This window comes from Falco punctatus, assembly GCF_963210335.1.
Source record: "Falco punctatus genome assembly, chromosome: 6".
In the NCBI taxonomy this organism is placed as follows: domain Eukaryota; kingdom Metazoa; phylum Chordata; class Aves; order Falconiformes; family Falconidae; genus Falco; species Falco punctatus.
Genome location: NC_137585.1, coordinates 34,317,703 through 34,343,953, shown reverse-complemented (window position 1 = coordinate 34,343,953; position 26,251 = coordinate 34,317,703). Strand labels below are relative to the sequence as shown.

Genomic DNA, 26,251 nt, shown 5'->3' with positions numbered 1-26,251 from the left:
GCAACTGCCGCTGCCGGGAAAAAAAAAATAAAAACCCAAGGAAGATAACTGGGAAGGAAAAGGATTTTCATGGCGCAGGCTGCAGAGCTAAGCAAGAAGACTGAAGGTTGCATCTCTGCTCTTACAGTCTCTAACTGTCTAGGTCCAGATAATGAGAGATTGTGTTGAGGATGCTGCTGCTGCTCCCCTGTTCACTGTGGAAGCCATCTCCAAATTAGCCATTACATATGGAAACTGGAGACCAGAATTTTAGAAAAAGGGATTAAGGCGTCTCATTTTGGGGGGGGTTCTCTCTTTATTTGTTTGGTTTTTCTTGGTTCTTTTCTCTCTCTTTTTTTTTCTTTTTCCTTTTTCCTTTTTTTATATTTCAACCAGAACGTTTCCGATTTAAAAGGCAAGCCTTTTCCCGTGTGGTCTTTCTAATTTACACTCTTTTCCGTGGGCTTTCTTACCTCCCTTTTTTGATATCTATCTCTCTATATATACCCATTATATTATTAGTCGGAATTATTATTCTTTTATTTTATTAAACACACACACCCCAAGAATCAGAAGGCGGTTGGGTATTTGTATAATGAAGAATTATGGGGCTCTTTGACAGAGGTGTTCAGATGCTTTTAACCACCGTTGGTGCTTTCGCTGCCTTCAGCCTGATGACCATAGCTGTGGGGACCGACTACTGGCTTTACTCCAGAGGGGTTTGCAAGACTAAAACTGTCAGTGAGAACGAAACCAGCAAAAAGAACGAGGAAGTCATGACCCATTCTGGATTATGGAGAACCTGCTGCCTGGAAGGTATTTGATTCTGGATCTCCACACACACCCCCTTTCCTCTCCCACCACCCCACGTCTCTACCCCACCTCCCCACCCCCCCAAATAAATCCCTCCACATTCCACCATTTTCTCACTTCATTCCCTTCACCGTGGATCGAGAGTGGTGGGCTCAGTTACTTAGGGCACAGAGGCAAGAAGGCAGGCAAAACATTCTCTTCTCTGTTCCCTTCTCCCTTCCTCTTCCCCACACCCCCCCCCTACACTCCTTCCCCAAAAATTCACTTCCCCCCTCTAACTGGAATGATGTGTGTGTGACAAAAACACTGAGAGACCCTTTCAAAAAGCAGCCGTGAGGTCTGCCTGTCTTCAGCTTGTTTGTATTGCCTGGGAAAGCAATGCCAAAATGCTGTATTATTGCTGTGCTCTGGCTGCAACCAGAGAGTGAAATAATTGCTCTCTTTGCAAACGGCTTATTTGCAAAGACAAGACTGGGAGTGAGGAGTGAGGTGGGGAGGGGGTGACTGCAAAGCGTTTTGGATGCAATTATTACTTCGCTTTAGGAGGGAAAAAGAGAGAAAGGGAAGCAACCCTGTTATGTCCAAAATGCCTCATACGCTAAATCTAACAATTCCAGTCATCTCGAGCAGAGTTCAGAGCATTTCGTAATGTCTATAAGCAACCACATCTCTCTGGGCTGGGTGCAGGGGGGTCTAGTCGGTGGCTGATTGTTTTGGTTTGGGGCTGGGATTTTTCCCCTGTCTGCTTGTTGTTGGGGGGGTGGGTTTTTGTTTGGGGCTTTTTTTTTTTTTTTCTTTTTTTTTTAAGATTTATGGTAGAGGCTAAAAATAAACAAGTCTCTGAATGGAAAAATCAGCCTAAGTCTGATGTGGTGAAACTGAACAGCAACTCAGTGACATGTCTGATGGCAGAAGAGACACCGCTGCAGCCAACTTCTGGAATCAGACGTTCCTAAGGGAGGGGGAAAGAAAAGAGGGGCCAGTGATTCGCTTTTAAATATGTGTTGCTCAGTACTGCGATTGGCGTGCATGTGGGCTGGGGAGGTGGTCTTCAGCCTGCGCTGGAGGGACAGGGGCAACCGATGTAAATGCGTGGTTTATGTTACACACGTAGCGAGGAGAGTGAGAGCACAGGAGCGCACATTACAGCCCATTGTAAAAGCCCTGTTTATGAATCAGCTCCCAGCTGGAGGGTGGGCTGCCGGGGGTTTATGGACATCCAGGGATAACGTCTGTATCTGTCAGTGTCCACCAGAGCTGGGTGTGCCTGGAGCTCCCAGATGGGAGAGAACGGGGAGTGGGTACCGCAGAACTGATTTTCTAAGACCGGCACTGGGAGATAGAAGACAGGGGGGAGGGGGGAATAAACTATGTATGTACTGATGTCTCTCACCAAAGCAAGCTAAAGCTGCTGTTTGGAAATGGTTGTGTCCGGGAAGAAGCGCGAATTTCCCCCCCATTCTTGGTGCAAACGGTTGAGTGATGGCTGGACATGTTTTGAATAGCTAAGTGACTTCATTGAGCGATGGTCTATTTGACGCATACTGCATTTAGTGCCCTTTGTCAACCCAAACTGCTGCCTTTTAACATATCCTGCAGAGGAGCTCTATGCTGAATACTATATGCTGTCTCCACGCCAGAAAATCAATAGCAGTAAATTAATGGGGGATGTTTTAAACACACTCGCTCACACACACGCACACATTTCCTCTGAATAGATAAATATATAGAGGTATATATTAATAAAAAATGAAAAGCCTTTCACACAGCTATTCATTACAACCAGGGAAGGAGACATCTCCTTAATTAAAAATTAATGAGAGAGGGAAGGAGAGGAAAAAAAAAAAAAAAGCCCAAATGCAAAGCCATGCGGGGAAGGGAGGCTGCAGGGAAGAACTCCCTTCCTGAGCCGTGTCCCCAAGCTGGAGGGCGGAGGGAGGCTGGGGTGGAGACAGGAGGTGTGAGGACCCCAGCCAGGAGAGGCAGTGAATTCAGATCATGTCTATCTGCCCACAGAGCCGTACCCAGAGGGACTCGGTCTGAGGGGGAGGAGGAAGAGGCGGGTGAGGTTTGTCAGATTGGAGGAGCTTGGGGCTCCTTCTCCTTTACATCTGACAGGACCCCACAGGCACTGTGGAGAAGTGGCTCGCACGGCCAAGGAATGTGCCAGGATGCTTCCAATTAAAAGCTCTGAGGTGCCCCCAGCCCCCCCAGTGCTGTGCTGCCAGCCTAGCCCCCTGCCCTCCCCGCTGATGCTCTCCAGTGTGCTCAAAACACAGCCCTGCACAAGGGGTGTGAAATGCAGCCCGAGCGCAAGCTGCATGGCCCTGGCAGGGTGCTCCCACTTGCCCCAGTCGTGTGAGAGTTGGGCTGGCCAATTTCTCCATCCCCTGGACACCGGGCAGAACTGGTGAGCGGGGCAGGAGGGTGCAATGCACCACACAGGAGTGGAGCCCAGTGCCGAGTCTCTAGCCTGAGGACACAGGTTGCACCACAACTTGGATAAAGGCTCAGTAGCAAGAGCATCTCAGCAGCAGGCAAAACCAGCCCTATGGCCACATGCCGAGCAGGACCCAGGCATGGGTTTGCCTCGTGGGGTGGCACGGCACAGGTCTGGCACCGCCACTGCCGGGATGCCTCTGCTTGGCTTCCCTCAGCCCCACGACCTGCATGGGCTGGTGACTGGCTCTCTCTTGCTCCCAGGACAGCGCAGCCAAATATCCCCAACAGCCCCTGAACAGCAGGCCTCCTACTGTCATGTCTGATAACCTAGCAGGGGTTATTTTCTTTCTCGGCAGAAGGAATCAGAAAGGTGTCCCTGGTTGACTCAGTCTCTGTGCTGAAAGCTTCCTGCTGGTGAGCAGGAGGGAGAAACGTGCAGCAAAGGCTCCTTTGCCCCATGATATGGAGAGTGGGAGATTTGTGGAGGAAAGGGCTTGGTCCTAGGAGGCTGTAAAAAGGGCAAAATCCTTGGACTGTGCTCACACCCTGCCCAAGGTGTGGCAAAGGCACCTGACAGGGTGTGGGACAGACTTGTTTCTACTGCCTGAGGTGGGTGTCAGGGCAGTCTATAGGGTGGGGGGAGGCAGTGGAGGGCAGGAGGCTTTGTAACAAGAAATAATCAAAGAAGGAGCCCAAACTGCCTCCTGCTACTGGTACGAAGCCTCTGATGAGGTTGCCTTCATTTCTGGGGATGTGGAGGAATGCTGGCATTAGTCAATGCTGTAGACTGTCAGAGATGGTGGACTTCTCGTGTTCTTGTTTTGTGCTAAACTGTCTTTTTGCTTCTTGGCCAAGATATCCAGTAGCAAAAATGGATGTGGGGACTTGGTCTCAGGCTGTACACACAGATACACTGTGGTCAGAATTGCAAGTTGTTCTTCTTGGAGAATTTGGTCCCCAGGCTTCCAATTTTCAGGTTCCCTTATTTTCAGTCATTCTGTTCCCCACTGCAGACTTTCAGTCAGCATTTTCAGATCTTTGTACTGCTCCAAAGAGAAGTGGGGTATTCCTCTTCTATCAGGATTTCTTTCCCCCCGTTCTTGTGTCCTACAATGAGCCCCTGCTCCATGGTAAGGCTAAAGCAGAAAGGTGATGTCAGTTCACATTACTGCAGATCACACGTCTGATTTTTTTCCTAATTTTCCTTGAGATAATTCTTTTTCAGACTTCGGGGTTGCCCAAACATGTCCCCAGTCCATTCAAAAATCTTTGCCCTTGAAGAAAAATGGCCTTTCTCAGCTCTTTAACTGTGTAGGCAGAAAACACACATGTGCACCAAGCAACTGAGATCTGCAAGCTCATGCCACACATGGATACTACACCTCTTACAACTTTGAAATGGCTGCAGATCTTCCAGCCTAATTCCTTCTTGGCACCAAATGCTTTAAAACCACTTTTTATTGTGAGTGACGCCTTGTCTAATTCTTTCATTAGCTCCTGTATATCTCCTACAGAATCTCAAAAAGTGAGCAACGATGTCTTATCAAGGTCTTATGAAGCAAGCAAATGAAATGTATTTTATATCTGTAGGTTATTGGTTTTGTCATGTTGTCATTATTATTAGGAAAGGGATAGGTCTGGGAGGCTTTTATACTGAGAAGGAGGGAGAGAAGAGTCCAGGGCAGGCAGGCATGAGTGATGCACATGGGGTTAGACATCCCTGTAGATCTGACGGGTGTGAAGGCAAGTAATTGAACGGATGTTGGTGCAGAAAATAATTCCTGCCTAGAGACCCTTCCCAAGGAAAATTAATGAGCTGATCTGTTCCCTTTCCAGCTTGTTATATCTGAACAGTGCATGAGAGTTAAGTGTAGTTCCAGTGTTTGCAAAAATGAAAAGCTGACAGCAAAGTGAGGCAGGGCACAGGCAGTGGACAAGCTTCTGCCAGACAATTCTGGCGCTGCGTTGCTTCCTTGCCCTGCCTTATCCCACTGCTGTTTGCTCCTGGGCCACCTTTCCTTTCACACTCATCTTATAAGTGTTTTTTTCCTTAACTTCTCTCTTACCTTTCCCAGTTTCTTTTCTTTTACCCTTCATTCCTGTCAGTGTCCCTAGTTTTGTGCTGCAAAATTGCCTGCCGTCCTGTTTCCGAGGATCCACAAATCTACTGGGGTCCATTCCCCTGACTCTTGCTGTCCTAATCCAGGGGCTTTTCTGAACACAGAATTAAAGTAGCAGTAGGTTATGTCAGGGTCTGCATGTCTTCGCGGTTCAGGACCAGGAGCAGCCTAGCACAGCCCTGAGATGCAGCAGGAGGCAATGTCCCGGCACACAGCTGATTGCTGCTGGTGTTGCATCTGCCGGGAAGAAGGAGGCTGCAGAGCTGGACGGGCCTTGGATGAAGAGGAAGACAAAGGATCTTTAAAAGTGGGGTGGTGGATGGTGAGGGAGAATAACTCAGGGTCACAGACTTGGGTGGATTTGGTTCTCCTCTCAGCTCAAATTCACACCTGGACTGTAAGACACTGAGAAGGCAGAGATTTGAGAGGCTGAGACCAGAAAGCTCAGTTCCGTTGTAAGATTTCACAGGCAAATGCCGTTCCTCCTCACTGAGTTGCTAGCACCGATTTTCAAATTGCTTTTAAATTATAAATCTTCCTACTGACAGTGAAATAGGAATGGGTTAATATTGTCCTGAAATGCACCAGAAATTGCCTTGCTGAAGAGAGTGAGAGCGAAATGCAGTGGGAGGGACATGGAGATGCAGTGTGGCAGCAGTAATGTATAAAGAAATTACACAGAGATAGAACAAATGTCTCTTTGCCAGGGAGACCAGGAGCTATTCCTATCCAATGTTTTCTCTTTAACCCATCCCTTTCCCCACGCAGCCCACTGAGCCCCTGTCTCACTTCGCTGTGGTTTGGTACAATCTAAGCAAGAGTTCTGGGGGAGGAGGACCGCTGAGGTTTGACAGCAGAATCTCCTTATTTATTTAATTCCAGAGCAGTGTCGAGGAGGTTGCCGGGGGGAGCAGGGAACATTTCAGGCTCTCAGATGGCTCTGCCCCCTGCCCCTGTTTTAAGAGCAGATTCCCAATCAAGCATACCCGGTTTATCCCAGGGGGAGCCCTCGATGCTCCATTCTGCGCTGCTTCTCCCTTCCATATTGCACTCCCTGACAGGGGATGTGCTGCTGCCTTCCACGGGCACGAAACCTTCCCCCTTGCAGGGGGCTCCCAGGGAGGGAAGGGGGCTGCTGCCTGGGGAATAGGTTAGCAGCGGGGCTCTCACCCCATCTCCTCCCCGCACAGACCCCATCACAGGGTGACAGCTGCCCAACAGGGGAAACAGAGCGCAGAACGGGTCAGGCATACGCAGACCGTGTTGTAAATACAATACACCTAAAAGTTATTTTCCCCTTGCCTGTATCCCCAGCTATTTTCTTGCCCTCCATCTTTGACTCATTCTATCCATCCAAAAGAACAGGGCATGTTCTTTTTTCTCTCCACTGTTTTTCCTCTTTATTTTTCTCTTTCATCTTCATGTCTCTTCTCTGCTTTCTCTCAAATGCAGCTTCTCCTTCATTATTTCTCCCTGTTTCTCTCCAAGTTCCCTGAAGCCCATCCCCCCTTGCTCTTTCTTCTGTTACATTATCTTGTCCTTGCTCTCCTCTGTCTCCTTTGCTCCCGCCATCTCATCTCTCTGTCCTCTTTCTCCTCCTCTCTGCCATCATTTCCCCCGGCTTTCCCCTGTCTCACACACAGTCACTCCCCCTGGCTTTCCCCCATCTCACGAACAGTCATTCCCGCCAGCTGAAGGACCCTATTGCTTTGGAGCTGTGTTGCCTTTATGCTCTAAAGCAACTCTTTTCCAACCCCTCTGTGGCTCTCCCTCTCCTCCTGTCTCCGGCCAGTGTCCCCCTTCCTTGAAGCAACGTATGACACCAGTTGCTGTCACTGTCTTCTCTTGCCCCCAGGGCAGCCTGGCTGCTTCTGAGGGGGGTGAGACCCAAGCCCCTCCTTCCGTTCCCCTCATTGCTTGTTGCCCGTGGTCAAGCCAACATCTCTCCACTTTGCTGCCTCCAACCTCCCATGGCCGGAGGGCTCACTGGCAGCTCAGCTGATGAGCTGGCTCATCTGCATGCAGCCAGCAACTGGGCTGGAAGGAGCTCGTGGCAGCCCTAAATACCCTCCCTGGCAACCCTCAGACATGGATCAGGCCAGGATCCAAATGGAAAATAAGGGTCTCTGTAGCCATAACCCTAGGGCAGTTGTTGTGCACTACAGTGAAGGATCTCTGGTTGTCAGGAAGAAGTGTCTCAGCAAGCAGCCATCCTTTTCAAACTGTTTACAGGGGGATGATTTTCTCTCAGATTCTCAGGAGCTCCTGAGGGGGTGAGGTGAATGGGGCTGGGGTCTCCAGGCCCAGTGGATCGTGATGATCAGCTGAATGAACCTCAGTGAGTCAGCTCAGAGGGTACTGCTGGCTGGTGGGAAAAGGGGGACTGTGTACCGTGCAGGGCTCTGCATGAACCATGGCAGCTCACTGAATGCCAGAAACAGGGATATTGCTGCTAGTGGCCCAGTGCAGCACATGGCTGTAGACAGAAAACCCACCACCAGCAAGTCCCCAGGCATAAGGATTAGAGTGGGGGGACACAGAGAGTTGAGGAGCAAGGGCCATCCAAGGTGGTGGGGCTGCAAAGTCAGAAGAGGGCTCATAAAAAGGGGACAGGGATGAGGAGGAGTAGGAAAGGCCGTGTGTATGAAGGCAGCCTGCAAGATTAGATGTGCTTGCCTGGAAAAGAAGGTGAATGAAAAGGAAAATGATTGGATTGTATTGAATAATGAATGGGCTAGAGAAGATGGATCAGTAGCTCTTGATTTCCCCATTTTGTAACACACAGACAAGAGGACCTGACGTGAGTCACTGGAGACCCAGCTAAAGCTTTCTCATTAGATGTGTATCAGGGCTGTGGAACTCATTGCCACTGGAGCTCCCATGGCCAAGATTTTAACAACATTTAGCAAGCAAGTGAGCATTTACGACAGAGTTCACGAAAATTAAGCGTCCTCCTAATGGATGTGAACAGCATTTTGGGTGTTTTGTAATTCAGCAATTAAGCCAGTCGCCATAAAAAACTAGGATAACATTTCACAAGGGCAGTCTATCCCCTATCTGACTGCCATGTGGTTGTTGCCTCTTCCCTGAAACATTTGTCAGGGATTAAACAGAGCTCAGATTTACTTAGTCTGGCATTTCTTTTGTTTCTAGATGCTATGCTATGCAGATGCAATGTAAGATGCAAACTAGGCCTGTGTTTCTGCTGGTATCAATGACTGCCCTAATTTGACAAACTACCAGTGAGTTTAGGTATTTCTATCATATTTTGCTAGGAAGGATCTGAGATAGAGAGCAATTAAGAGCATATGGAATTAAGTGGAGTCCTTCTTCTTCACATCCCAGGGTGTAAAGTAAGTACTTAGCGATGAAGGGGCTATATATGTGCAAAGAATTATTATTTTGAAGTCCCTGCTTCCCAGAAAGCAATAGGCTTTGGGTCTCTTTGATGTTATCATGACTAAATTAGAAACAAGGTTGTCTCTTTCCTCTTGTATCTGTGGAAGTGATTACTGAACTGGCATCTGATGACGTACAATACCGTAGTGTTTCTATGCACAAGAAATGAAGGCCCAATTCTCCCCTTGTTTGCACTAATGCAGCCTCACTGACTCGGATGGAGCCATGCTGCTTACGCTGTCGGTGCAGACAAGGGGAGAATGAGGCTGAGGAAGGGCTGTGCATGCTTTAAACAACCATGTCCCCAAAGCCACCGTGTGTCTCCACTTTGCCAGTGCCATACCCAACAAACCAGGGGCTAAATTCACTTCCAGTGTGGGGCAACAGCCCCAAAGTTAATGAGATTCTGCATTTATTTTTGCCAGCTGTTCATCCAGTCCAGCAGTTCCTTCTTTAACTACTTCCATTTTCATCATCTTTCACCCTCATTAGAAAAATTCAACCTGGCTGCCCTCCCTGTGGGGCAAAAATCCTCTTACAGGCTCCTCACCCTGGATCGGTGAGCGTGTAAAATGGCAGAGGTGATCATGAACCCCCGGTATTCATCTTTCTCTTTTTCTTCTTTCTGCATTTCTGTCTTTCATTGAATATTTTTTATTTTCTGACAGCTTTCTGTCTCCCAGCTCCGTTTATCCTCTTGGTCTCACAGAAAAGCTCTCCCATAAAATTCCAAACTACACCATCAGAGTTTTCATACCAAGCCCTGCAGGATAGGTGAAATCCAGTTCTGTTTCTGTGGCACAGGCTGCTGAAGTTTTTATACTAGCTTCCTATCAAATCTATAACTCCCCAGAGAAGCATATGGACTTTATCCTACACCTCCTATTCCCCCAGAGCATATACTCCTACCTGCTAGCTGTGAAAAACAGAAAATGAGGATGGTATACAAAAACTTGAGAAGGCAGAACCATGCTATCCATGGGTAGGAATTTCTCTGATGTGTGTTTTTGCTAGAAGCAAACAACTATAAATTTCCGATTTAGCTTGTTGTATAAAGTATACATTCTGTCAAATAAAGAATAACACTATCCACCTCCGTCCCCTGGATTTTCTATCCCTTTCTGATTTTTCTCTTCCTATTTCTCAGTTTTCATTCTCCTCCTGAACATGATTTTTTTTTTTAGTGTCTGTTTTCTTTTTCTCCTCCCACTGCTTCATAACTACATTTCATTCTTAAATTTGCTATCGCTCAGAGAACTCCTTTCTTCAGGTCTTGTTTATACCACCAGTGTGGCTGCAGTGCAATGGATCACAATTGAACACTGAATATTCTCCAGGTTTATGGTCAGGCTCATTCAGTATCATAAACCAAGCACTGTCAATCAAATGACTTTTGATCCAGCCCTATTTGCTGCCTCCTGCAACCTTACTGTGACCTGTCCATTGTAACCAGTAAATTTCTAAGAGCCTGTTCCTGGAGCTTTATTTCCTCCTGAAGAGGTTGCCTCATACTTTTATTTCTTAATTTCATTTTTTCTTTTCATTCTTGATTTCAATTTTTCTCCATTTCCTCCATCATACCCTTTCAGAATTCATTGCTTCTTTTCTTACCTTTTTCTGCACATCATCTCTCATGTCTGCCATTTTCTCCCCTAGCCCTCACCCCTGATGATGTTTCTTCTCTTCCCTTTACATTTCTAGCCCATAGTCTTCCTGGGTAGGAGCTACTTACTCCCCTTGATCCCATCCCATTTAGCCTCTTTGGAGAGGTGGCAGAAAAGAACTGGCAACTAAGTGTGTTTCATGGGTGTGTCTGTGCACACATGCACATGTGCATCTCCCTTCAGACAGAGTCGGTATGAAAGCTTGGTGGTTGAGATGAAGTGGCCTGGGTCTGACTTTTGCCTTTCAGGCAGCCATGAGGAGTCATTTCCAAAGGCAGATGCCCCACAGAACTGCCTTCAGAGTACAGGGTGTCAAGGGATCAATCATCAAGAATTTCTGCTGCTTCCTTTTAGATTCAAGCATTGCCCTTTTCCTTAGTCTGAGGGTCATGGATTTTTGAAGGGCAGTGGCAGAATCATGAAAGAACATTTTTCTCTTGCTCATTTTTGAGTGAGGGAGTGAATGAACGGTGATAAATATTTTTCTGTATATAGCTAGAACTGTCTCAAAGAAGTGGCAGAGGAAACAGATGGCAGAGGCCCTTTATAGGCAGCTGCTGTTGTCTCTTAAGGTGTCACCATCACAAGAAAAGTGGTTGTAATTGGGGAACTTCAAGATCAGCAGCGCCTGAAAGGACTCGAGGAGAAAAGAATGTCAACCTGCATGAAGACAGGGGGAAGGGAAACAGAAATCAAATATTCAGAGACTAAAGAATGGTGCTTGAGAGGTAAAATAAAGTACAGTGAATAGGTTGAAGCAACTATGAAGTTTTACTGAATGACATGACCACAGGATGGTTGGCTTTTCTGCATTTGGGAGTTCATACTTGACCACAGACAGTGGGAACATTGTAGGCAGGGTGAAAGAGTTGGTTTAGAGTACTTGGGGGAGAGCAAGATGGGCTGGTGTCCAGAGGGAACCACTGAGTGAGAGACAGAGATCCCAAACACACTATGGAAATGCAGCGGATGGGAGAGAAAAGGCCCAGGAATGGCTATCTCCAGGCTCCTATGCCCTCCAGCCTGCTTCAGGGCACCTCTGCAGTGTGTGCTTTTGGCATGGGGTGTGTGCGTGTGTGCTACAGTTTGGTGTAGAAGCTTCTGTCCCAGATATTCCTCAAATAATTTGCCTGCCTGGAGCCCTATCATCTCAGTGTATGCAGCACAAAGAGAAATTGTGTGTTGACCTGTAAAATAACAGAAGTGGAGACATGTTTGCTGCTCCCTCAAGAAATAACCAGGGCTAGGTTCCTTCATCTCTTCCAGGCTGGGAAGGATTGTACAGTGGGCTAGACCCCGAAAACTTCCAGTCATGGAGAGGAGCTGTTTAAATCTCTCCTGCTCCCCTTGTGTCTTCAAAAGTAGGAGCTATGTATTCCTCCCAAGGAAGAGAAAATTCACATAAAATTTCAACAGGAGGGGAATTTGGGAAGAAATCGGGAGGACTACAGAGAAGTCACCTATCATGAAGTCCAGGGGTTTGGGGTAACAGAGCGGCTGTGAACAGGCTTGGTGTTGGAGATTAATTGGAGCTGAACGCTGTAGTGTGCTCTAGCTGAGACACCTCCATTGCAACCGTACTCAACAGTCTCAAAGCAAACTACTGCCAAGAGCAGAGCGGAGCAGTGCAGCTGTTTTGCTGTTGGGAAAGGGAGCAACAGAGAAACTAATATGTCTACCCTGCCGAGTCAACTGCAGCACAAACAGCAGCACAGCACACAGGAAAAGCATGGGATTGACAATTTTCCTAAATTTCAGGTGACCACCTAATCATTGCACCACTCTTGCCCAATCATCACTCCATTCTTCCCCTCCTCAATCATCGCTTTGTCCATGTGTTCACAGAAAAGCATAACACAGAAAGGCCAAGAACGGCTTTCGAGGAATTAATTCCAAGGGCTGCCTAAGATCACAGGAGAAAGGTGTTTTTTCTGTGTGCTGCATCATTACAGCTTGGCCCACATTTACAGGAACAGCGAGGGGGAAAGCATTCAGAGCAAGGCAAGACTGTGAGAAAGAGCATTGTGAGGATGTAAAGGCACTAGGGCCAGGGAGGATTTATGCTCTTCCGCAGAAACTGAAGGGATAGGTTGTTTCTGGGAGTAGACTGACTCAGCTGTAGAGCAGAGCACCTCTGCATGCCGGAAACAGGGGAATGGCTGGGGCTGGAAGGGTCTGTGGCAGCAGGAAAGCACAGCTGGCCAGAAGGAAACACTAGGCAAAGGGGACCCAGAACCTGGCCACAGCATGGCATGGAGAAGGGGTAATAGGAATGCAGTGTGAGTACTGGGAGGAGATAGTGGAGAAATAAGGTCTGAAAGAGAAGGATGAGTCAGGAGAAACCCTGGGACTCGGAGGCTCAAGAGGCTTGAATTGCTGAGAGAAGAAGGAATATCCGCTGGAGCTGATGGATGGAGAGACGGACCTCCTCATCCTTCTTCTCTGCCTTGTGGAATGGGACAGATTTTCACCTGTCTGATGCCAGCACCTGCTACCCCTAAAGGCCTTTTCTCCCTCCCTCCTGCTCCAGCCCATGTTTAGGGTTTAGACACACATAGACAGGGCAGGACCAATCACACCAACCAACAAATGATGGACCTGCAGCAGCTTGGAAAATGTGACTGGTGGTCACAGCTCCATGCAGTGAAGTCTGATAAAGGAAAGCTGGGGAGAGGAAGCATCAAAGGAGCTGGAGTATAACATTTTTGTCCCAACTTGGTGATGCCAAGAAATCTATCTATATAAGCAACTCAAGGCAGACATGGCCACCTCCTACACTGAGGCTCTCTGCTGGTCTCACAGCTGGTAAGAACATGAGTTAGTCTTTCTTCCGGAGGCCTGGGGTACAGTTTTCATGGCAGAGAACCCATGGTTTGGCCAGACTATCTTCGGTAAAGCAGGAGGACCAAAACTTAATGCTCCTCTCTGGCTGCTACTCTTTGGCAGAGGGTTTCTGAGTATTTCACCTTTTATTGCCGTTGTACTATTGGGGCTGCACCAAAACGTTTCATGTAAGGTGGAAACACCTTTATGCTAGACGCTGCGCATACACAAAAGTTGTTGTCCCTACATCAAAGAAGTGACAATCTAAGATGACAAATGACATATGAAAGGCAGCAAAGCAGAAGGCAGCAAAAATGTAGAACTGGTTTCTGCATTGTTGCTTTTGACATCAGTAAGAGTAAGTTACACCTATAACCGACCTCATCTCCTTCTCCAGGCAGAGCAGAATGCAGAACAGAGCACGTCTGCCCAGTGCCAGGCAGTGCTGGAAGGAGATACCCAAGTAACTCTGAGCAAGCTAGCTTCGGTATTTCAAGCCCTAATGGCTACTCAAGCATGGTGCTCTGCACAGGCAAATTAGCAGTGTGTCTGAGAGCTGTCAGGATGCAGCGCTTACTCAGGTGTGCTGCTTCCAAGCCCTGTGCAAGGTCACATCACATTGTGCCATGGAGACTTATAGTGAGAGCCTTTCTCAGCTCTCAGTCCAAATCTAATTCCTGTATCCCCATACGGACATCCCTATGTGATTGGAGGGGGTCTTCCCCGTACCTGGTAACCACAGGTGGTCTGAAAGGAATGAACGATCACATCTCATTCCATTCCAATAGGAGGGGTACCATATTACCTGGGGTTCTGGAAGGAAGCTTGGTCCCAGATGTGTCTCCAAGTGCTTGAAAAATCTGGAGCCAGAAGATGCCATCACAGCTGGATTTCTCTTTTGCAGTCTTAGCAGGCAGGGCTGAAGGACACAGAGACTAATCTCCATGTGACCTGCGGATCCTGTCCTTTCACATGAGGGCTGAAGCTTGCTGAAGAGGCAATGCTGTAATGGTTTTGTCCATGTGGCATCTGCCCTGGGGATACATGGCCACTTCCGTCTCTAGGGTTGTCACTTACCAGTGAAAATTCATTGGATTCATGACAAAACTGCAGGATTTATTAGCAAAGAAATAGTTTGCTCTGAAAATAAATAAAATCTGATCTGGAGGTGGTAATTTACTCAGACACCCAAGAGATCACTTATTTTGAGTATCTTGTTCAATTCTCACTGAGACTGCTAGTTTTCTGTCATTCTTGATCTTAGTTTTCTTGGAAAAAGGTATAATATGTTACATGGCTTCCTCCCTGTAACAAAAACAAAGGGAAGGACTCAAGGAGAGGAAAGCTCCATGGCCATCACTTCTCTGAGCTGCACCACAGCAGGGACAGAGGTTGAACCCACATCCAAACAGATTCTTAAGACCTAGATAAATCCCTGCTCTTCTTTGGGATCCACATGAAGAATTAGATCTCTGCAACAGATACACAGTCAGTAGCTTTTCCCAAATAATGAACTAATCAGAAATACTAAAAATAGGCTGCATTGGAACATCAGTTCAGCCATTTGGAATGTAGAGCAAACGGTACTGAATGTGTTTAATGAAGTGAAAGAGCTTTGTTTTTAATCACTGAGCTATTGATAAATTGTTGATAGGTGATCAAATGTGGACTTTGCTTTCAAATTGTGTGGCTTTATGAACCTGCCAAGACCCTCTTGAGCCACCCTTGTTCTTTTCACTGCTAATGTAGTAGGACTTCCTGCCCTTTTCAGGACCTAAAATAAGAATAATTGTAATGTCATCCCTTTTTTTTCTGGATAACAAACATTTAGCCTCCGGGCCAGTGATCAATTTTCAAGAATAAATGTTCATAGTTGTACAAAACCAGACCCTGGGAACTGAGTTGGATATGTGAGGGAAGATGACAAGAAGGGAGGCAGATCAGTTCACATCTCTACATGCTGTTATGAGAATAACACCAGGGTATTAGCTTAGGAGGATGGTGAGAGGGAATGAGGGATAATCTGGGTTTTAATTGTACAGCAGCAAAATGAGTGGGGACTTGTGATAAAGCCTACGGCTGAGGAAAGATTTCATTTTCATGTAGGGAAGGAAGTAAGCTGGGACCTCATGGATGTTAGACCAAGGGACATGCTAAAGGTGTAAGGGAAACTGAGGCTCTAATAGGAAAAATTAAGTCTATTATGAGGATTGAGACAATACTATTGAACCAGTCTAGTTCATGACAGATGCTGTTGGCTGTCCTTCACATGTGGACTGGATCTTCCAGCATGTCTGGATTATACTCAGTCCACAATGACAGAGGAGGAGAAAAGAGTCTTAAACTACTGTCACATTCACATGTCCCTGAACTTATGTCATCCAGGATTTCCCCTACATACAGAATGTCTTCAGGTGGAATTTAAGCAAAATTCTTTGCTGGTTTTTTTCTACTAATTGGGGTGAAACAACTGGAATGAATTTGAAGGTAGCCCTATATCTATGCTCTTGCTGACATACGCCAACACATTAGCGATCTTAGTGGGCAGTTTGCTATGCACCTTGAAGCTGTCTTTACTTTTCCTCCCAGTGGAGAAGAACCACAGTGTCTTTCTCATGGTCTGATATTTGAGATATACTTTACACATTTTGCAACGTTTTAACACGGGTTTGCTTAGTACACACAGTCCTTAAGAGTTCTCTCTTAATGTTATTGGGGTGGGGGACATCATCCAACTTGTGTGCTAAGACAGTATAGTAGTTCATTAGGTGACTGAACAATTGTATTCTTATTATAAACACAGAAATTATTCAATTCTATCCTATTAGAAACCAGGTTTTCCTTTTAACCTCAGCTGCAAACTAGCTGTCCATCAATTCCGATGTGCTCATACCTTAGGGTGATGAGAGCAGCAGAAAAGCCTAAATGGGTTGCTAGAAAGTGCTACAAGTAAAATAGAGATGTATTTCATTAGTGTTAGGAGGATTGGCTGCTTTTTAATTGGATGAATCACCCAATGGGTGGTTTCCTGAAGCCAATCCGAGCGTGCCAGTTCAGCAGAGCCACAGTGAGCAGCACTGCTGCATCATTCGGCATTCTCCAGCGAGTGATTAAATCCATGTCACTTGTAATAAATCAGATGTTGTCACAGGGTCAATCTTGTGGGTCATGCTAGGTTGTGGTGATTTTGCACTGGTTATATCAGGTATTGCTGTGTCATACAGGTTTCTGCAGGGTCATGCTGGGTTCCTCGGATACCATCTCAAACTCACCAGGAGCCCTGCTGGAGCACATCAGGGAAATGATGAGAAGGGTTTACACGTGGCCTTCTAGTGCACCTGGTTAAGGCCCCTTCTCATGACTGAAGTATCTCTTCCCTGGAAAATGTGCATTTGTCTCATTTATCAGTTTAAACAGATGTTGTGACTTTTGTGATTTATCCTCTCCAAAACAACACCTGCCCAAGGCCCAAAACAGGCGAGATCTAGTCTTGAGCCAGTGACTTCTTTTTTCAGAACAAAAGACATAATTTTATTATCAGTTATTATCAGTTAATTATATTGCTGCCTGACTCCATAGAGTCAGAAAGAGATCCTGTCCTCTGCTAACATTGCTGCACATCACTGGTTTAAGTTCCCTGTTATAGGGAAACCCCCGCATGGACAAGAAATGCATAAACCTCCCCTCAGTTAGGGGATGTGGCTAAAGGAGGAACAGTGCAAGTAACAAGTCATCATGTTCCAGGAGTCCCCTGCTTCACTGGTACCTTCTTTTGAGTTATGATTTGGTCAGGTATGTGTTAGAACAACCCTGATGTACTCTTGACTTGCATCAGAAACGAAGCCAATCTTTTCTGGTCTGATGGTCAGAAAACTACAGACACAGCACAAAGCCACCTTTAACCTCCACACCACCCATCCTGTTTCAGATACCGCTAAGAAAGCTGGAAATCCACAACTTCCCTACGGAAGTCGCTTTGCACAGCAAGAGTTTAAATTGTTGATTTTTATGCATAGAAAGACTGTTCTAGGAATTTTTTTTTTGAGATCATTATGGCCTCCTGTGAGGTCTGTCTGGTTAGTTGAGTAGTAACTGATGCTTGCTTTTACAGAGGAGCATAAGAATAGTCTCAATAATATTTTTAAACCTCTCAAAATAGATTTATTTTCCATGACATACATGGCACCTCCAGAATAGACAGTGGCAGATTGTGGTATGCAAGTTTTACTGGTACCAATCAAGATGACATTCCCAACCCACTAGTGCCATCGCTGGTCAGGTAAACAAAGACTATCAGATGATTTACTGAAGGAAATGTCCCATTTTTCATCAGCAAAAATAATGCTGCTGGTGAGGTTTCAACTTGTGCTTTCAATGCATGCTATTGCTGTCCTCTGCTCACAGCAACAGAAGTCATTCTGCTAGTGCATGGTTTTTCACTCCTTGATGCATTTCATCACCCAGTGTCCCTGGAGCATAAGAAAATGCTCCCATGCCCGTTCTATGTGTGGAAAATTTCAGGCGCAGGAAGGTTAAGTGGTTAGTCAAATATACACAAGGACTGCAGCAGAGCTGAACTCACTTTTTGCCAAGTCTTAAGTCCATACCCAGATCACTCCACCATCCCTCCAGAGCACTGTTTCCCTGGCCCTGCTGCCTATCACACTGCAGAAGGGTGTTGCCTGTCTTCCAAGTGTGAAGTACATAGATGATGCCTAAAGCACCATGGAAATGTCGTGGATTGCAATCAGCAATGTATTAGAGCTGATTCAAGCTCTGCAGTACTCCTTGCAAGCTCCCAGATTCTTTGAACATGGAAGGTCTCTGCAGGAGTCACATCAGATCTTGCTGGTCTTCTATTGGAGTCAGTGAGTGAGCCAGGAAAAAAGTTATTCCCTCTGCAATTGAAATTGAACTCATGTTTTCCTCTGCAGAACTGTTTTAAGTCATTCATTATTATCTTTTTCTCTCCAAAGCAAAGCCCGTTTGATACTCAGAGGTTGTTCGAACCAAAGGGGAAAGACAGAACTCTGGGGTATTGCTCTTGCTGCAATTGCAGGCTTACTTGGCACCTAAAAAGAATTTTATTAAAAAACAAACCAACTCTACAATGCTTTGAGTGAGAAGAAGAAAACAGCAAGGGAAAAAAGAAAAAGAAAATCCATGCTGTTGAAGTCTTGAGCAGTGTCAGGGAAGTAAGGCCTGAAGTTGACATATTGGGTCAAATCCATATATATATATGGATAAGCTACTACAAATGAATGTAAACGACTGATTCTTATGTTCAGTGATGATGCGTGTGAGGCTAAAATGCAGATTGTCTCATTTAACCTTTCTGATGTAAGAAGGCTCCAATACTGCATTCACTGTGTTCCTGTGTACATCTACAACAGATGGTGTTTAATAGCAACAACAGTCACGGTGGGTATGCCTTTCCATGTCTTGCTGAATTCCAGCTTTCTCCTCAGGCTTTCCATGTCAGTTGTAACTCACCTGGAGAAATTTTCAGGTGTGTTTTTCTACCGTAAAAGCAAGACATGGAAATGCATCCACGTTAACTTGCCAGTCCAGCACAGCCTCCTGTGTTGCCTTTGACGCAGGCAAAGACACAGTTTGGCATCTCACGTTGCTTGCTTTCTTCCACACACCAGCACAAGGAATCATCTCACCATCCTCCATGTCTTTCTCCACCTGCTTCTCTGTGGGTTTTTTTCTTTTTCATTCATTTTCAGCAGGTGCCTTCAATTCCCAAACATGTTCCCAGATCTTTTCCAATGTCAGCTATGGAGCTAAAAAGGGATTTTCTGAATGTGATTGATCAGGTTGTCACAAACCTGGCTGGGAGCCATTTGTTGGACACTAATCATATTGCTGCTGCAGAGTCCAGCTGCTGAATTTCCAATGTGCTTTTAGCTTCTGGAGTGTAAAGAGAGACAAAAGCACTACACCTGACTGGGCATCTCCAGGGATGTTTGAGGGGCACGGAGCCTCTATCGACCATCCACTCCAGAGAGTCTGACCCTGCTGAAGTTGCCTCTCCCTGCAGGCTCACACAGCTTCCCCAGGTAGCTTAAGCACAGCCTTTCACAGAATCCTATCGCAGGGCATGAGCCGTCTGGTTTACACTTTAATTCATCAGGCACACTAGATGTTATACATGTGATAAAGATGAACTTGGCACATAAAGTCTCTCAGAAAACACAGATCATGAGAAAGCAAACACAATGTCCCCACCCACTGCTCCCTCTACCCCTTTGGATTGCCAGCTCATAATTTGTCTTTTCTGAACATGGCTATTTCCTTTGCTAAACTAGGCTTTTTTCTTTCAAAAACTGTCCACTCCCCTCACTGCCATCAATTCTCTCCTGCCTCTTGCTGATGTTTCCAGTTTTGTTCTTTGCCTAGGCCTTTCTGTAATCCTTTCCACCCTTACCTGGCTTTGTTCAGCTTTTTGTAATATGCATAGGGCTCAGCAATACCCCCACCCCATGTTCAATCTCAATCATCACCCACCAGGGTTCAAAGACCAGCTACTGTTAATGATGTATGAAGGACTCTTCTGCCTAATACTGAGCAGGCATCCGCACTGAAGCTACTCTCATGGCTACAGCAGTGTAATAACACTGTGACATCAAGGAGAGTGCATAATTCAAGCAGAGGTCCCACATCAACGTGAGGCTCAGGACCAGCTGTCCAACAGCTAGCACCCAGGGAAGAGGCATTTAAACCTAGTGCTATTCTAGTAGCATTGCAGGCTCAATAAGTACAATGACTTTGAAAGAGGTAGAGATATCTATCTCAACAAGCGATTGGGGCCTTCAGCTGCTCATCTGGCAAGCGTTCAGAGCTGCTGGTTCTGCCCACCCGCTCACCCGGATCTTCTCCACCCATTCAAGTTCCCTGGAGCAGGAGCTCAGAGCAAAAAGACAAGATCAGGACACAGGTTGTCTTCCAAGTGTTACATGAGTCAGGGACCCAGTGCACAGCATAACCTGCATGTTTTTATAAAGGGGAATAGGTGGAAGCATTACGTTATCTGTGGCTGCAGCTCAGCAGATGCTCCATTTGCATACCACAGTTTATGAGCCGTGCTGAGGTATAATTTAGAGGACAGAGGACAGAGTGCTCTGGTTTCATCAGGGACATGGAGGGAAGGGAAGGTTTCCCATGAACGGGCTGTGAATACAGCTCAGGGTATGAGACAGAGTCTTCTCACGCTGACATGCCCACACACAGACCAATGCACAGATCATCCTTGGAGTAAGGATGACTCGATGGGCTCTTATTATAAATGATCCTTGGCTAACAACATAGACAAAGTAATTTATGGCTCTTCCTGCATTTCTGAATAATCTTTAGTAGGCTGAATTGTCCATAAATCTATTGCTGTTCTTTGGATACAGGTGTGAATCCAAGGACTCTCTGACTCTTAAAATGATGAAGTTTGGCAAGCAGAAATCGCTTTTAAAATCAAGGATTCACTCCTCTCTCATTTACATCCTGCAGGAAGTGGTGACACACTTACAGGAAGTAAGGTCTGATTCTGGTAAACTGGGCTGAAATAATGCCATTTTCAGAGAGGGATGGAACACATGGCAATTATAATGCAAGAAGCTTTATGAGGATGTAACTGTTTAAAAGCTGATTATGGAAAAGAGGGACTTGGCATCCAATCTGGAAGGGTAGTAGAGGGAGGGATGGCTGCATGGCAGGACCCCTGTTGGTGTATGAATGTCTGCACCATGGTGGCATTGTTATCCCCTTCTTGTCCTGACAATATACAGTCAATGGCACTTCAGGAGGTGGGTGGGGGACATCTGGTTAATGAGGAACAGATGGACATCATCGGACGTGCACTATACCTGCTCTTTCCTTCGCTGCTCCCTCACTCGCTCTCTGATTTTTATATTCTCCCCTGCAGCTAAGCTCTTCCTTCTCCTTCCTTTTAAATGGGAGGGAATGTTTGTGTGTTCCTGAGAAAGAGCAATGAGCAGCTCTGGTCACAGTCAAGTGCAATATCAGCAAATGCAGTTAGGAGATGTCTCAGCTGTAGCATGTGCCTTTCTCTGTGATCCCTACACGCTGTGCTGGTCCCCACTTACCATGTCCCCTTCCCACTCCAGTTCCTGGACCCATCATGACAGCAGGCAACAGAGGCCACTTTCTCATCTGTCATTTCTTTGATATGACCTGTTTAATGATTTGAGAAGGACTTTCTTGAAGTCCATCATTTTGGACTTGCCAGTTTATCCCCCTGCGAAAAAGTATTTATTCATCCATCCTGGCTCTCCTCTCCTTAGCTGATGGGGGTGATTTTTAGAAGAGGTGCAGTGATTAGAGCTGGCAACCTGAATTTCCCTTCTATCCTTCTGGTTCCTTCACAGCACGTAGGTAGGATTTGTGCCTGTGCTCACATGTTCTCATCCAGTTAACGCATGCCAGTAAAGTGGGTTTGTTGGTCTCCCATAAAAATCTGAAAAGCTGAATAAAAACCAGATACGGAGAGAAATACAAATTCCCAAAGGCTTGTGCATCTCACAGCTCAGAGGAGACAGCATAGCATTCCTAGATGTGCTTCTACAAAGGAAATCTTCCTAAATCCCTGTGTTCCAACCAATGCTGACAAAATAGCAAAATAATTCCTATCAAGTTCCAATTGGCTTTCATTAATACTGGTGGTTTTCATTGAGATTTTTTCCCTGAGAAATATGACATAAAAGTCAGTCCCTAACCCCCTTCTTACTCCTTCTCATAATAATTTTGCTTCACTACAGTTATTCCTGCTCACAGTTACAGAGTTGAACTGATCCCTCAGTTTAAGTTACACGATGTGCTCATGTAACACCAGGACAAGGTTTTCCACCATCACCTTCCTCTAACTCACCAAGTGTTTTAGTGTGGGTAGGTAAAGTCCTCTGAATCAGTCCCTTTCAAGGGCAGCAAGCAGAGGTAGTCAGCAGTCCAGCCGTGCTACCTTCTTCTGCCTCTCTAGGCTGAGAGCTTTACAGTGTCCAAAAACGGGATTCATTTTCTGTGTAGGTCTGTTTTGGATAAAAGGCTTCTGTGTTCCTTCCACGGTTTCTACTCCAGTTGCTTTTGAGACACATTGGATTTTATATATAGGGCAGAAACATAGCACAAATGAGGATGGAGAACTTCAAAGGAGAATGCTTTAGCTTGGGTGAGGTGGAAACCAAGTTAATTCACTTGAGCTGATCATTTCAATGAGGAAAATGGACTGAGTCCCCACGGTATTCTCTCCATAGGACACAAATGCTGAGTTAGCATCCAGATCCATTCTCTGCCAGGATCTTGACTTTATGGGCAACTCGGAAGTATTATTCAATATACATGCCAGCCAAAGCATTGTGACTATATGTGATTGTCCTTGGCTTTCCTTCCAAGATCTTTTCCATACTGCCTCTTTTTCTGCCTTTTCCCAAATGAGCTCTCACTCCTCTTTTATATCCATGGGGAATTAACAAGCAGATTTTAACACAGTGAGCTAGCAATACATCAGCAGCTGTACAGAGTCAAATAGCAACTGGCAGGATGGGGCAACAACAGGGAAAGCCGGTTCACCCCTCTCCTTTCGCCATTCATCAGAAGCTGAAGCATGCCTGTGTTAGATTTATTTTGTATGACCCCTCAGGACTCTATTCCTGCCTGGGATATTTCCTTCATTACAGCAGAGGAGTCAAAATCCCAGCCCCCGCCAGAGTAACCTCTAAAGTCCAGAGTGGCAAGACTGTCTTTACACTATTCCTCTTCCACAAGCTACTGAGCATGGCAACCCAGTTTGGAACTGGTGTATGCTTCATTGAGTTCACAGGGAGATCCCAGCCTAAGGATCCCATCCAGATGTCCTCAGGGAGACAATGCGCTCAGCCATCCCTGGCAGCTCATCTCCAGGCTTCACCATGCACATACAAACAAGTCTGTCAAGCCAATCAGTGCTACCACTTCCCATCTGCTTGGATGGCTGTAGATTCTTTCCTTAGATACATCTCTTATCTCTCCTTGGACACATTCCACAGGGACAAGAAGTTCTTTATGAAGCTCTCTACCCCCATAAAAGAAATATCTGCTCAAGGTCACTGATCATTCAGTCCTCCAGCTGCAATGGAGCTGGCATGGTCTGGGAGTTTCTTACCAGCATAACTCTCTGTTTGACAGCTCCCTTCCCTTCAACCCCAGGGTGCAAGTCTTGGCAATAATGCCATCTTCAGTGTTCCACCTCTAAATAGCCTTCCATCTGCTGAAGAGTGAAAATTGGTGTTGGTGCACCTGAACCTGTTCCCTCTCAGGGAGATTTTCTATGCACTGCCCCAGATTTGTCAAGTCCATTATGAAGAATCCTGTTGTGCAGAACTTCAATTCGGGACACACTGCTTTGCAAGATAAATGCAGGTTGAAAGTGTGCAGCTGCATGCTTAGAGAAAAAGGCTACAATTCCCCAGAGACCCTTGAAGGTCCAAGGTAACTGCAGTCACAACCTCATTGCCTGCACCAGTCTCATCAGTGCAGTAATGGAATGAACTTGTACAAGCCCCACTGGAGAAGGGACAAAACTAATAATCCTGATTTTCTCTTCTGCAGCAAGTGTGTGCCCAGAAATGACCTGGTGTGCCTCTGAGGAAACCTTATGCCCAGGGCTAGAGAGGGAAGGAACTAGGGTTTGCTGGTGGTTTTAAGAGACAGTGGATTTTGGATTCTTGCTGTAATTTCTTGTGAACTACAAGCAGATTTTTTAATTTCCACCAGAATGCAGCAATATCCAGTGAAGTGCATTGCTTTTTGGCAGCTGAGACTGCTTCCCTGGGATTTCAGGATTCCAATTTTCCTACTCTGTGCACAGCACTTCTCAAATGCTGACCCATGGTCACCTCAAGCCAAATAAAACACCCCTGGCCTGAGTCAGAGTTCAGTTTCAGTCCTATTTCTCTGAATCAGTTTCACTGGTAAGTTGGAAATAATAATGCATCACAAATCTTGGGTGAAGTCTGAGCTTCCATCCCAAAATGTTCTCAGAGGCTTACCAGTTAAGAAGAAAGTCATGACCAGCTAATGGGGGGTATCCACTGGAGCACTCATCCTTCTTCTGTGTTTAGACTAGCACGGAAATTTCTTTTTTTACTTTAATATATGATGCACTGACAGAAGTCTGTCAATATGTTGCCGGTTTGGGAAAGTCTGTTTTTCCCTATATATGTTCTTCAATCTGATTCCTTGGTTCCTTTCCTCCTTTTAAGTTCTAGTTATAACACAAGTTTCAACAGCTGGGTCCTGTGGTGGGTTGAAATTTTACAGTTGCTCCATAGGTATTTATAGTCTGGTCATTATCATGCTGTGCATGCATTTTAGCACTGGCTTTCTAGGCTTTGCAATGACATAGCACTGACTTTCATCTCTGGTTGTGCTTGTTTATATACATCCTCCAGTTGCAGGGCAGGAGGTGTTGGCAAAGAAAAGGTCAGTTGGACAGTTGTGTTAGTTAAGTTTGAATCATAAGATAACTGAAGCATTCAGGTGGAAAGGAACCTCACAAAGTCCCTAGTCCAAAACTACTGCTCAAAGCAGGGCTGGCTGTGAAGTCAGGCCAGGTTGCTTAGGGCTTTATCCAGCCAGGGCCAGGTTTGATATCATATCCCAACAGAACTTCAAATGAATGTGGTACATCACTGAAGAACAGCCCTGGTCAAACTTCCACAGGCACATAGCTTTTTAAAAAGTAATACTTTGGTCTTAGTGGTTTGTGCATCATGTCTTTGAAACTTATCCCAGCTCCTTGCTCTAGCAGTCCTCAGTAGGTACAGATCAAGAACTGAAAATAGCCCGTCTCAGATCTCAAATCAATATAAGCTGTAAGCCCTGCTTGGGCCACATACTTGTAAGAAAACTACAAAGGAAGCACCTTGTATGACTTTTCCTAGGTGGTGCACACAAGTAGAGAGAAAGCAGTTCTTCATCTACCATATCACAATAACTAGAGAGTAGCCAGAGAGTGAGTGATGTAGGAAAATGTGATCTGCAGTATCAGGCTCCCTGGGAGCTCGCAGTGTGCATATTAGAGGCTGTGAACCCATGAGAACATCTCTGATGCCTCTGCAACAGTAGGTGAAATCCCACACACCCTGTTTCTCGTGCTGGTAGTCAGGTGCACATGGGGCTCCCCTCTGTCCTGGGGATGAGTGGACCCTTCTTACAGCCACATCTTACAGGCTTCTGCACATGTAATAGGAACTCATGCCTTTCTGTTGGCAAAGGGTTAGGCTGGAGGAATCACTGTATCATAACCCATCCCAGCCATCCTCAGAGACCTGGGAGCAGGGGCGGGTGTATGAGTGCGGTGAAGTTGCCTTTGGTCAGCATGGACGCTACTGGATTTGGATTCCTGCACCAAGGTATAATAACTGGTCAGGAGGGACAAGGAGAAAAATATCCCTCTGAAATCCCATTTATTTGGCTCCTTACTCAGAAAATTGTACAACAGCTCAGAGACTATGCTACTTTCATCATGCAGTGCAAAGTAGACAGGAAAGTTTTAACAGCAACACCAACCAATGTGGCTGTTTTAGACTAAAACTTCTTTTTTTTCCCTAAATGTGACTAAGGATCATAGTCCCCATGTGCTAAGGATCTACTGCTGTAGGTCTCAGAGCTGCAAAACTGTGTCAGCCAGGGCTGCTCAATAGTTCAATGGTCTATTGGACAAACGAGAGGATAAGAGACACAGTAAAAGGCAATCTGAGACCACGTGAACATCCGCCAGCCCGTGCCACTGTTCTGGAAAACCCTAGGTTGTAATTAGAAACATCTCAGGATATCATCATAGAAAAGTATTTCATAAAGCAGTATCTCCTACTGTGATACATGTTAGATAAACACCAAAAAAAGGCTTTAGGCTGGCCCACAGGATCTAGCCCAGCCAGGGCACTCAAACCTGGAGCCAGAGAAGCCTTCCCAAACTCTGGGCTGCTGGGAGAGGCTGCATCTCTGGGTGGCACGGCA

The 26,251-nt window shown here is 46.0% G+C and overlaps 1 protein-coding gene across 2 annotated transcripts in view; it reads left to right on the top strand.

Moving 5' to 3' along the window:
* The window catches only part of CACNG2 (calcium voltage-gated channel auxiliary subunit gamma 2), a 57,889-nt gene continuing 31,638 nt past the window's right edge, over positions 1-26,251 (top strand). The window contains exons 1-2 of one of the 2 annotated variants that reach the window (XM_080392948.1): positions 1-106; positions 650-795. In XM_080392948.1, coding sequence (XP_080249074.1) covers positions 654-795 — 142 coding nt within the window. In that variant the 5' untranslated portion in view covers positions 1-106; positions 650-653. Of the gene's footprint in view, positions 796-26,251 lie in introns of both variants that reach the window. The other variant, XM_080392947.1, reaches the window with a different exon arrangement.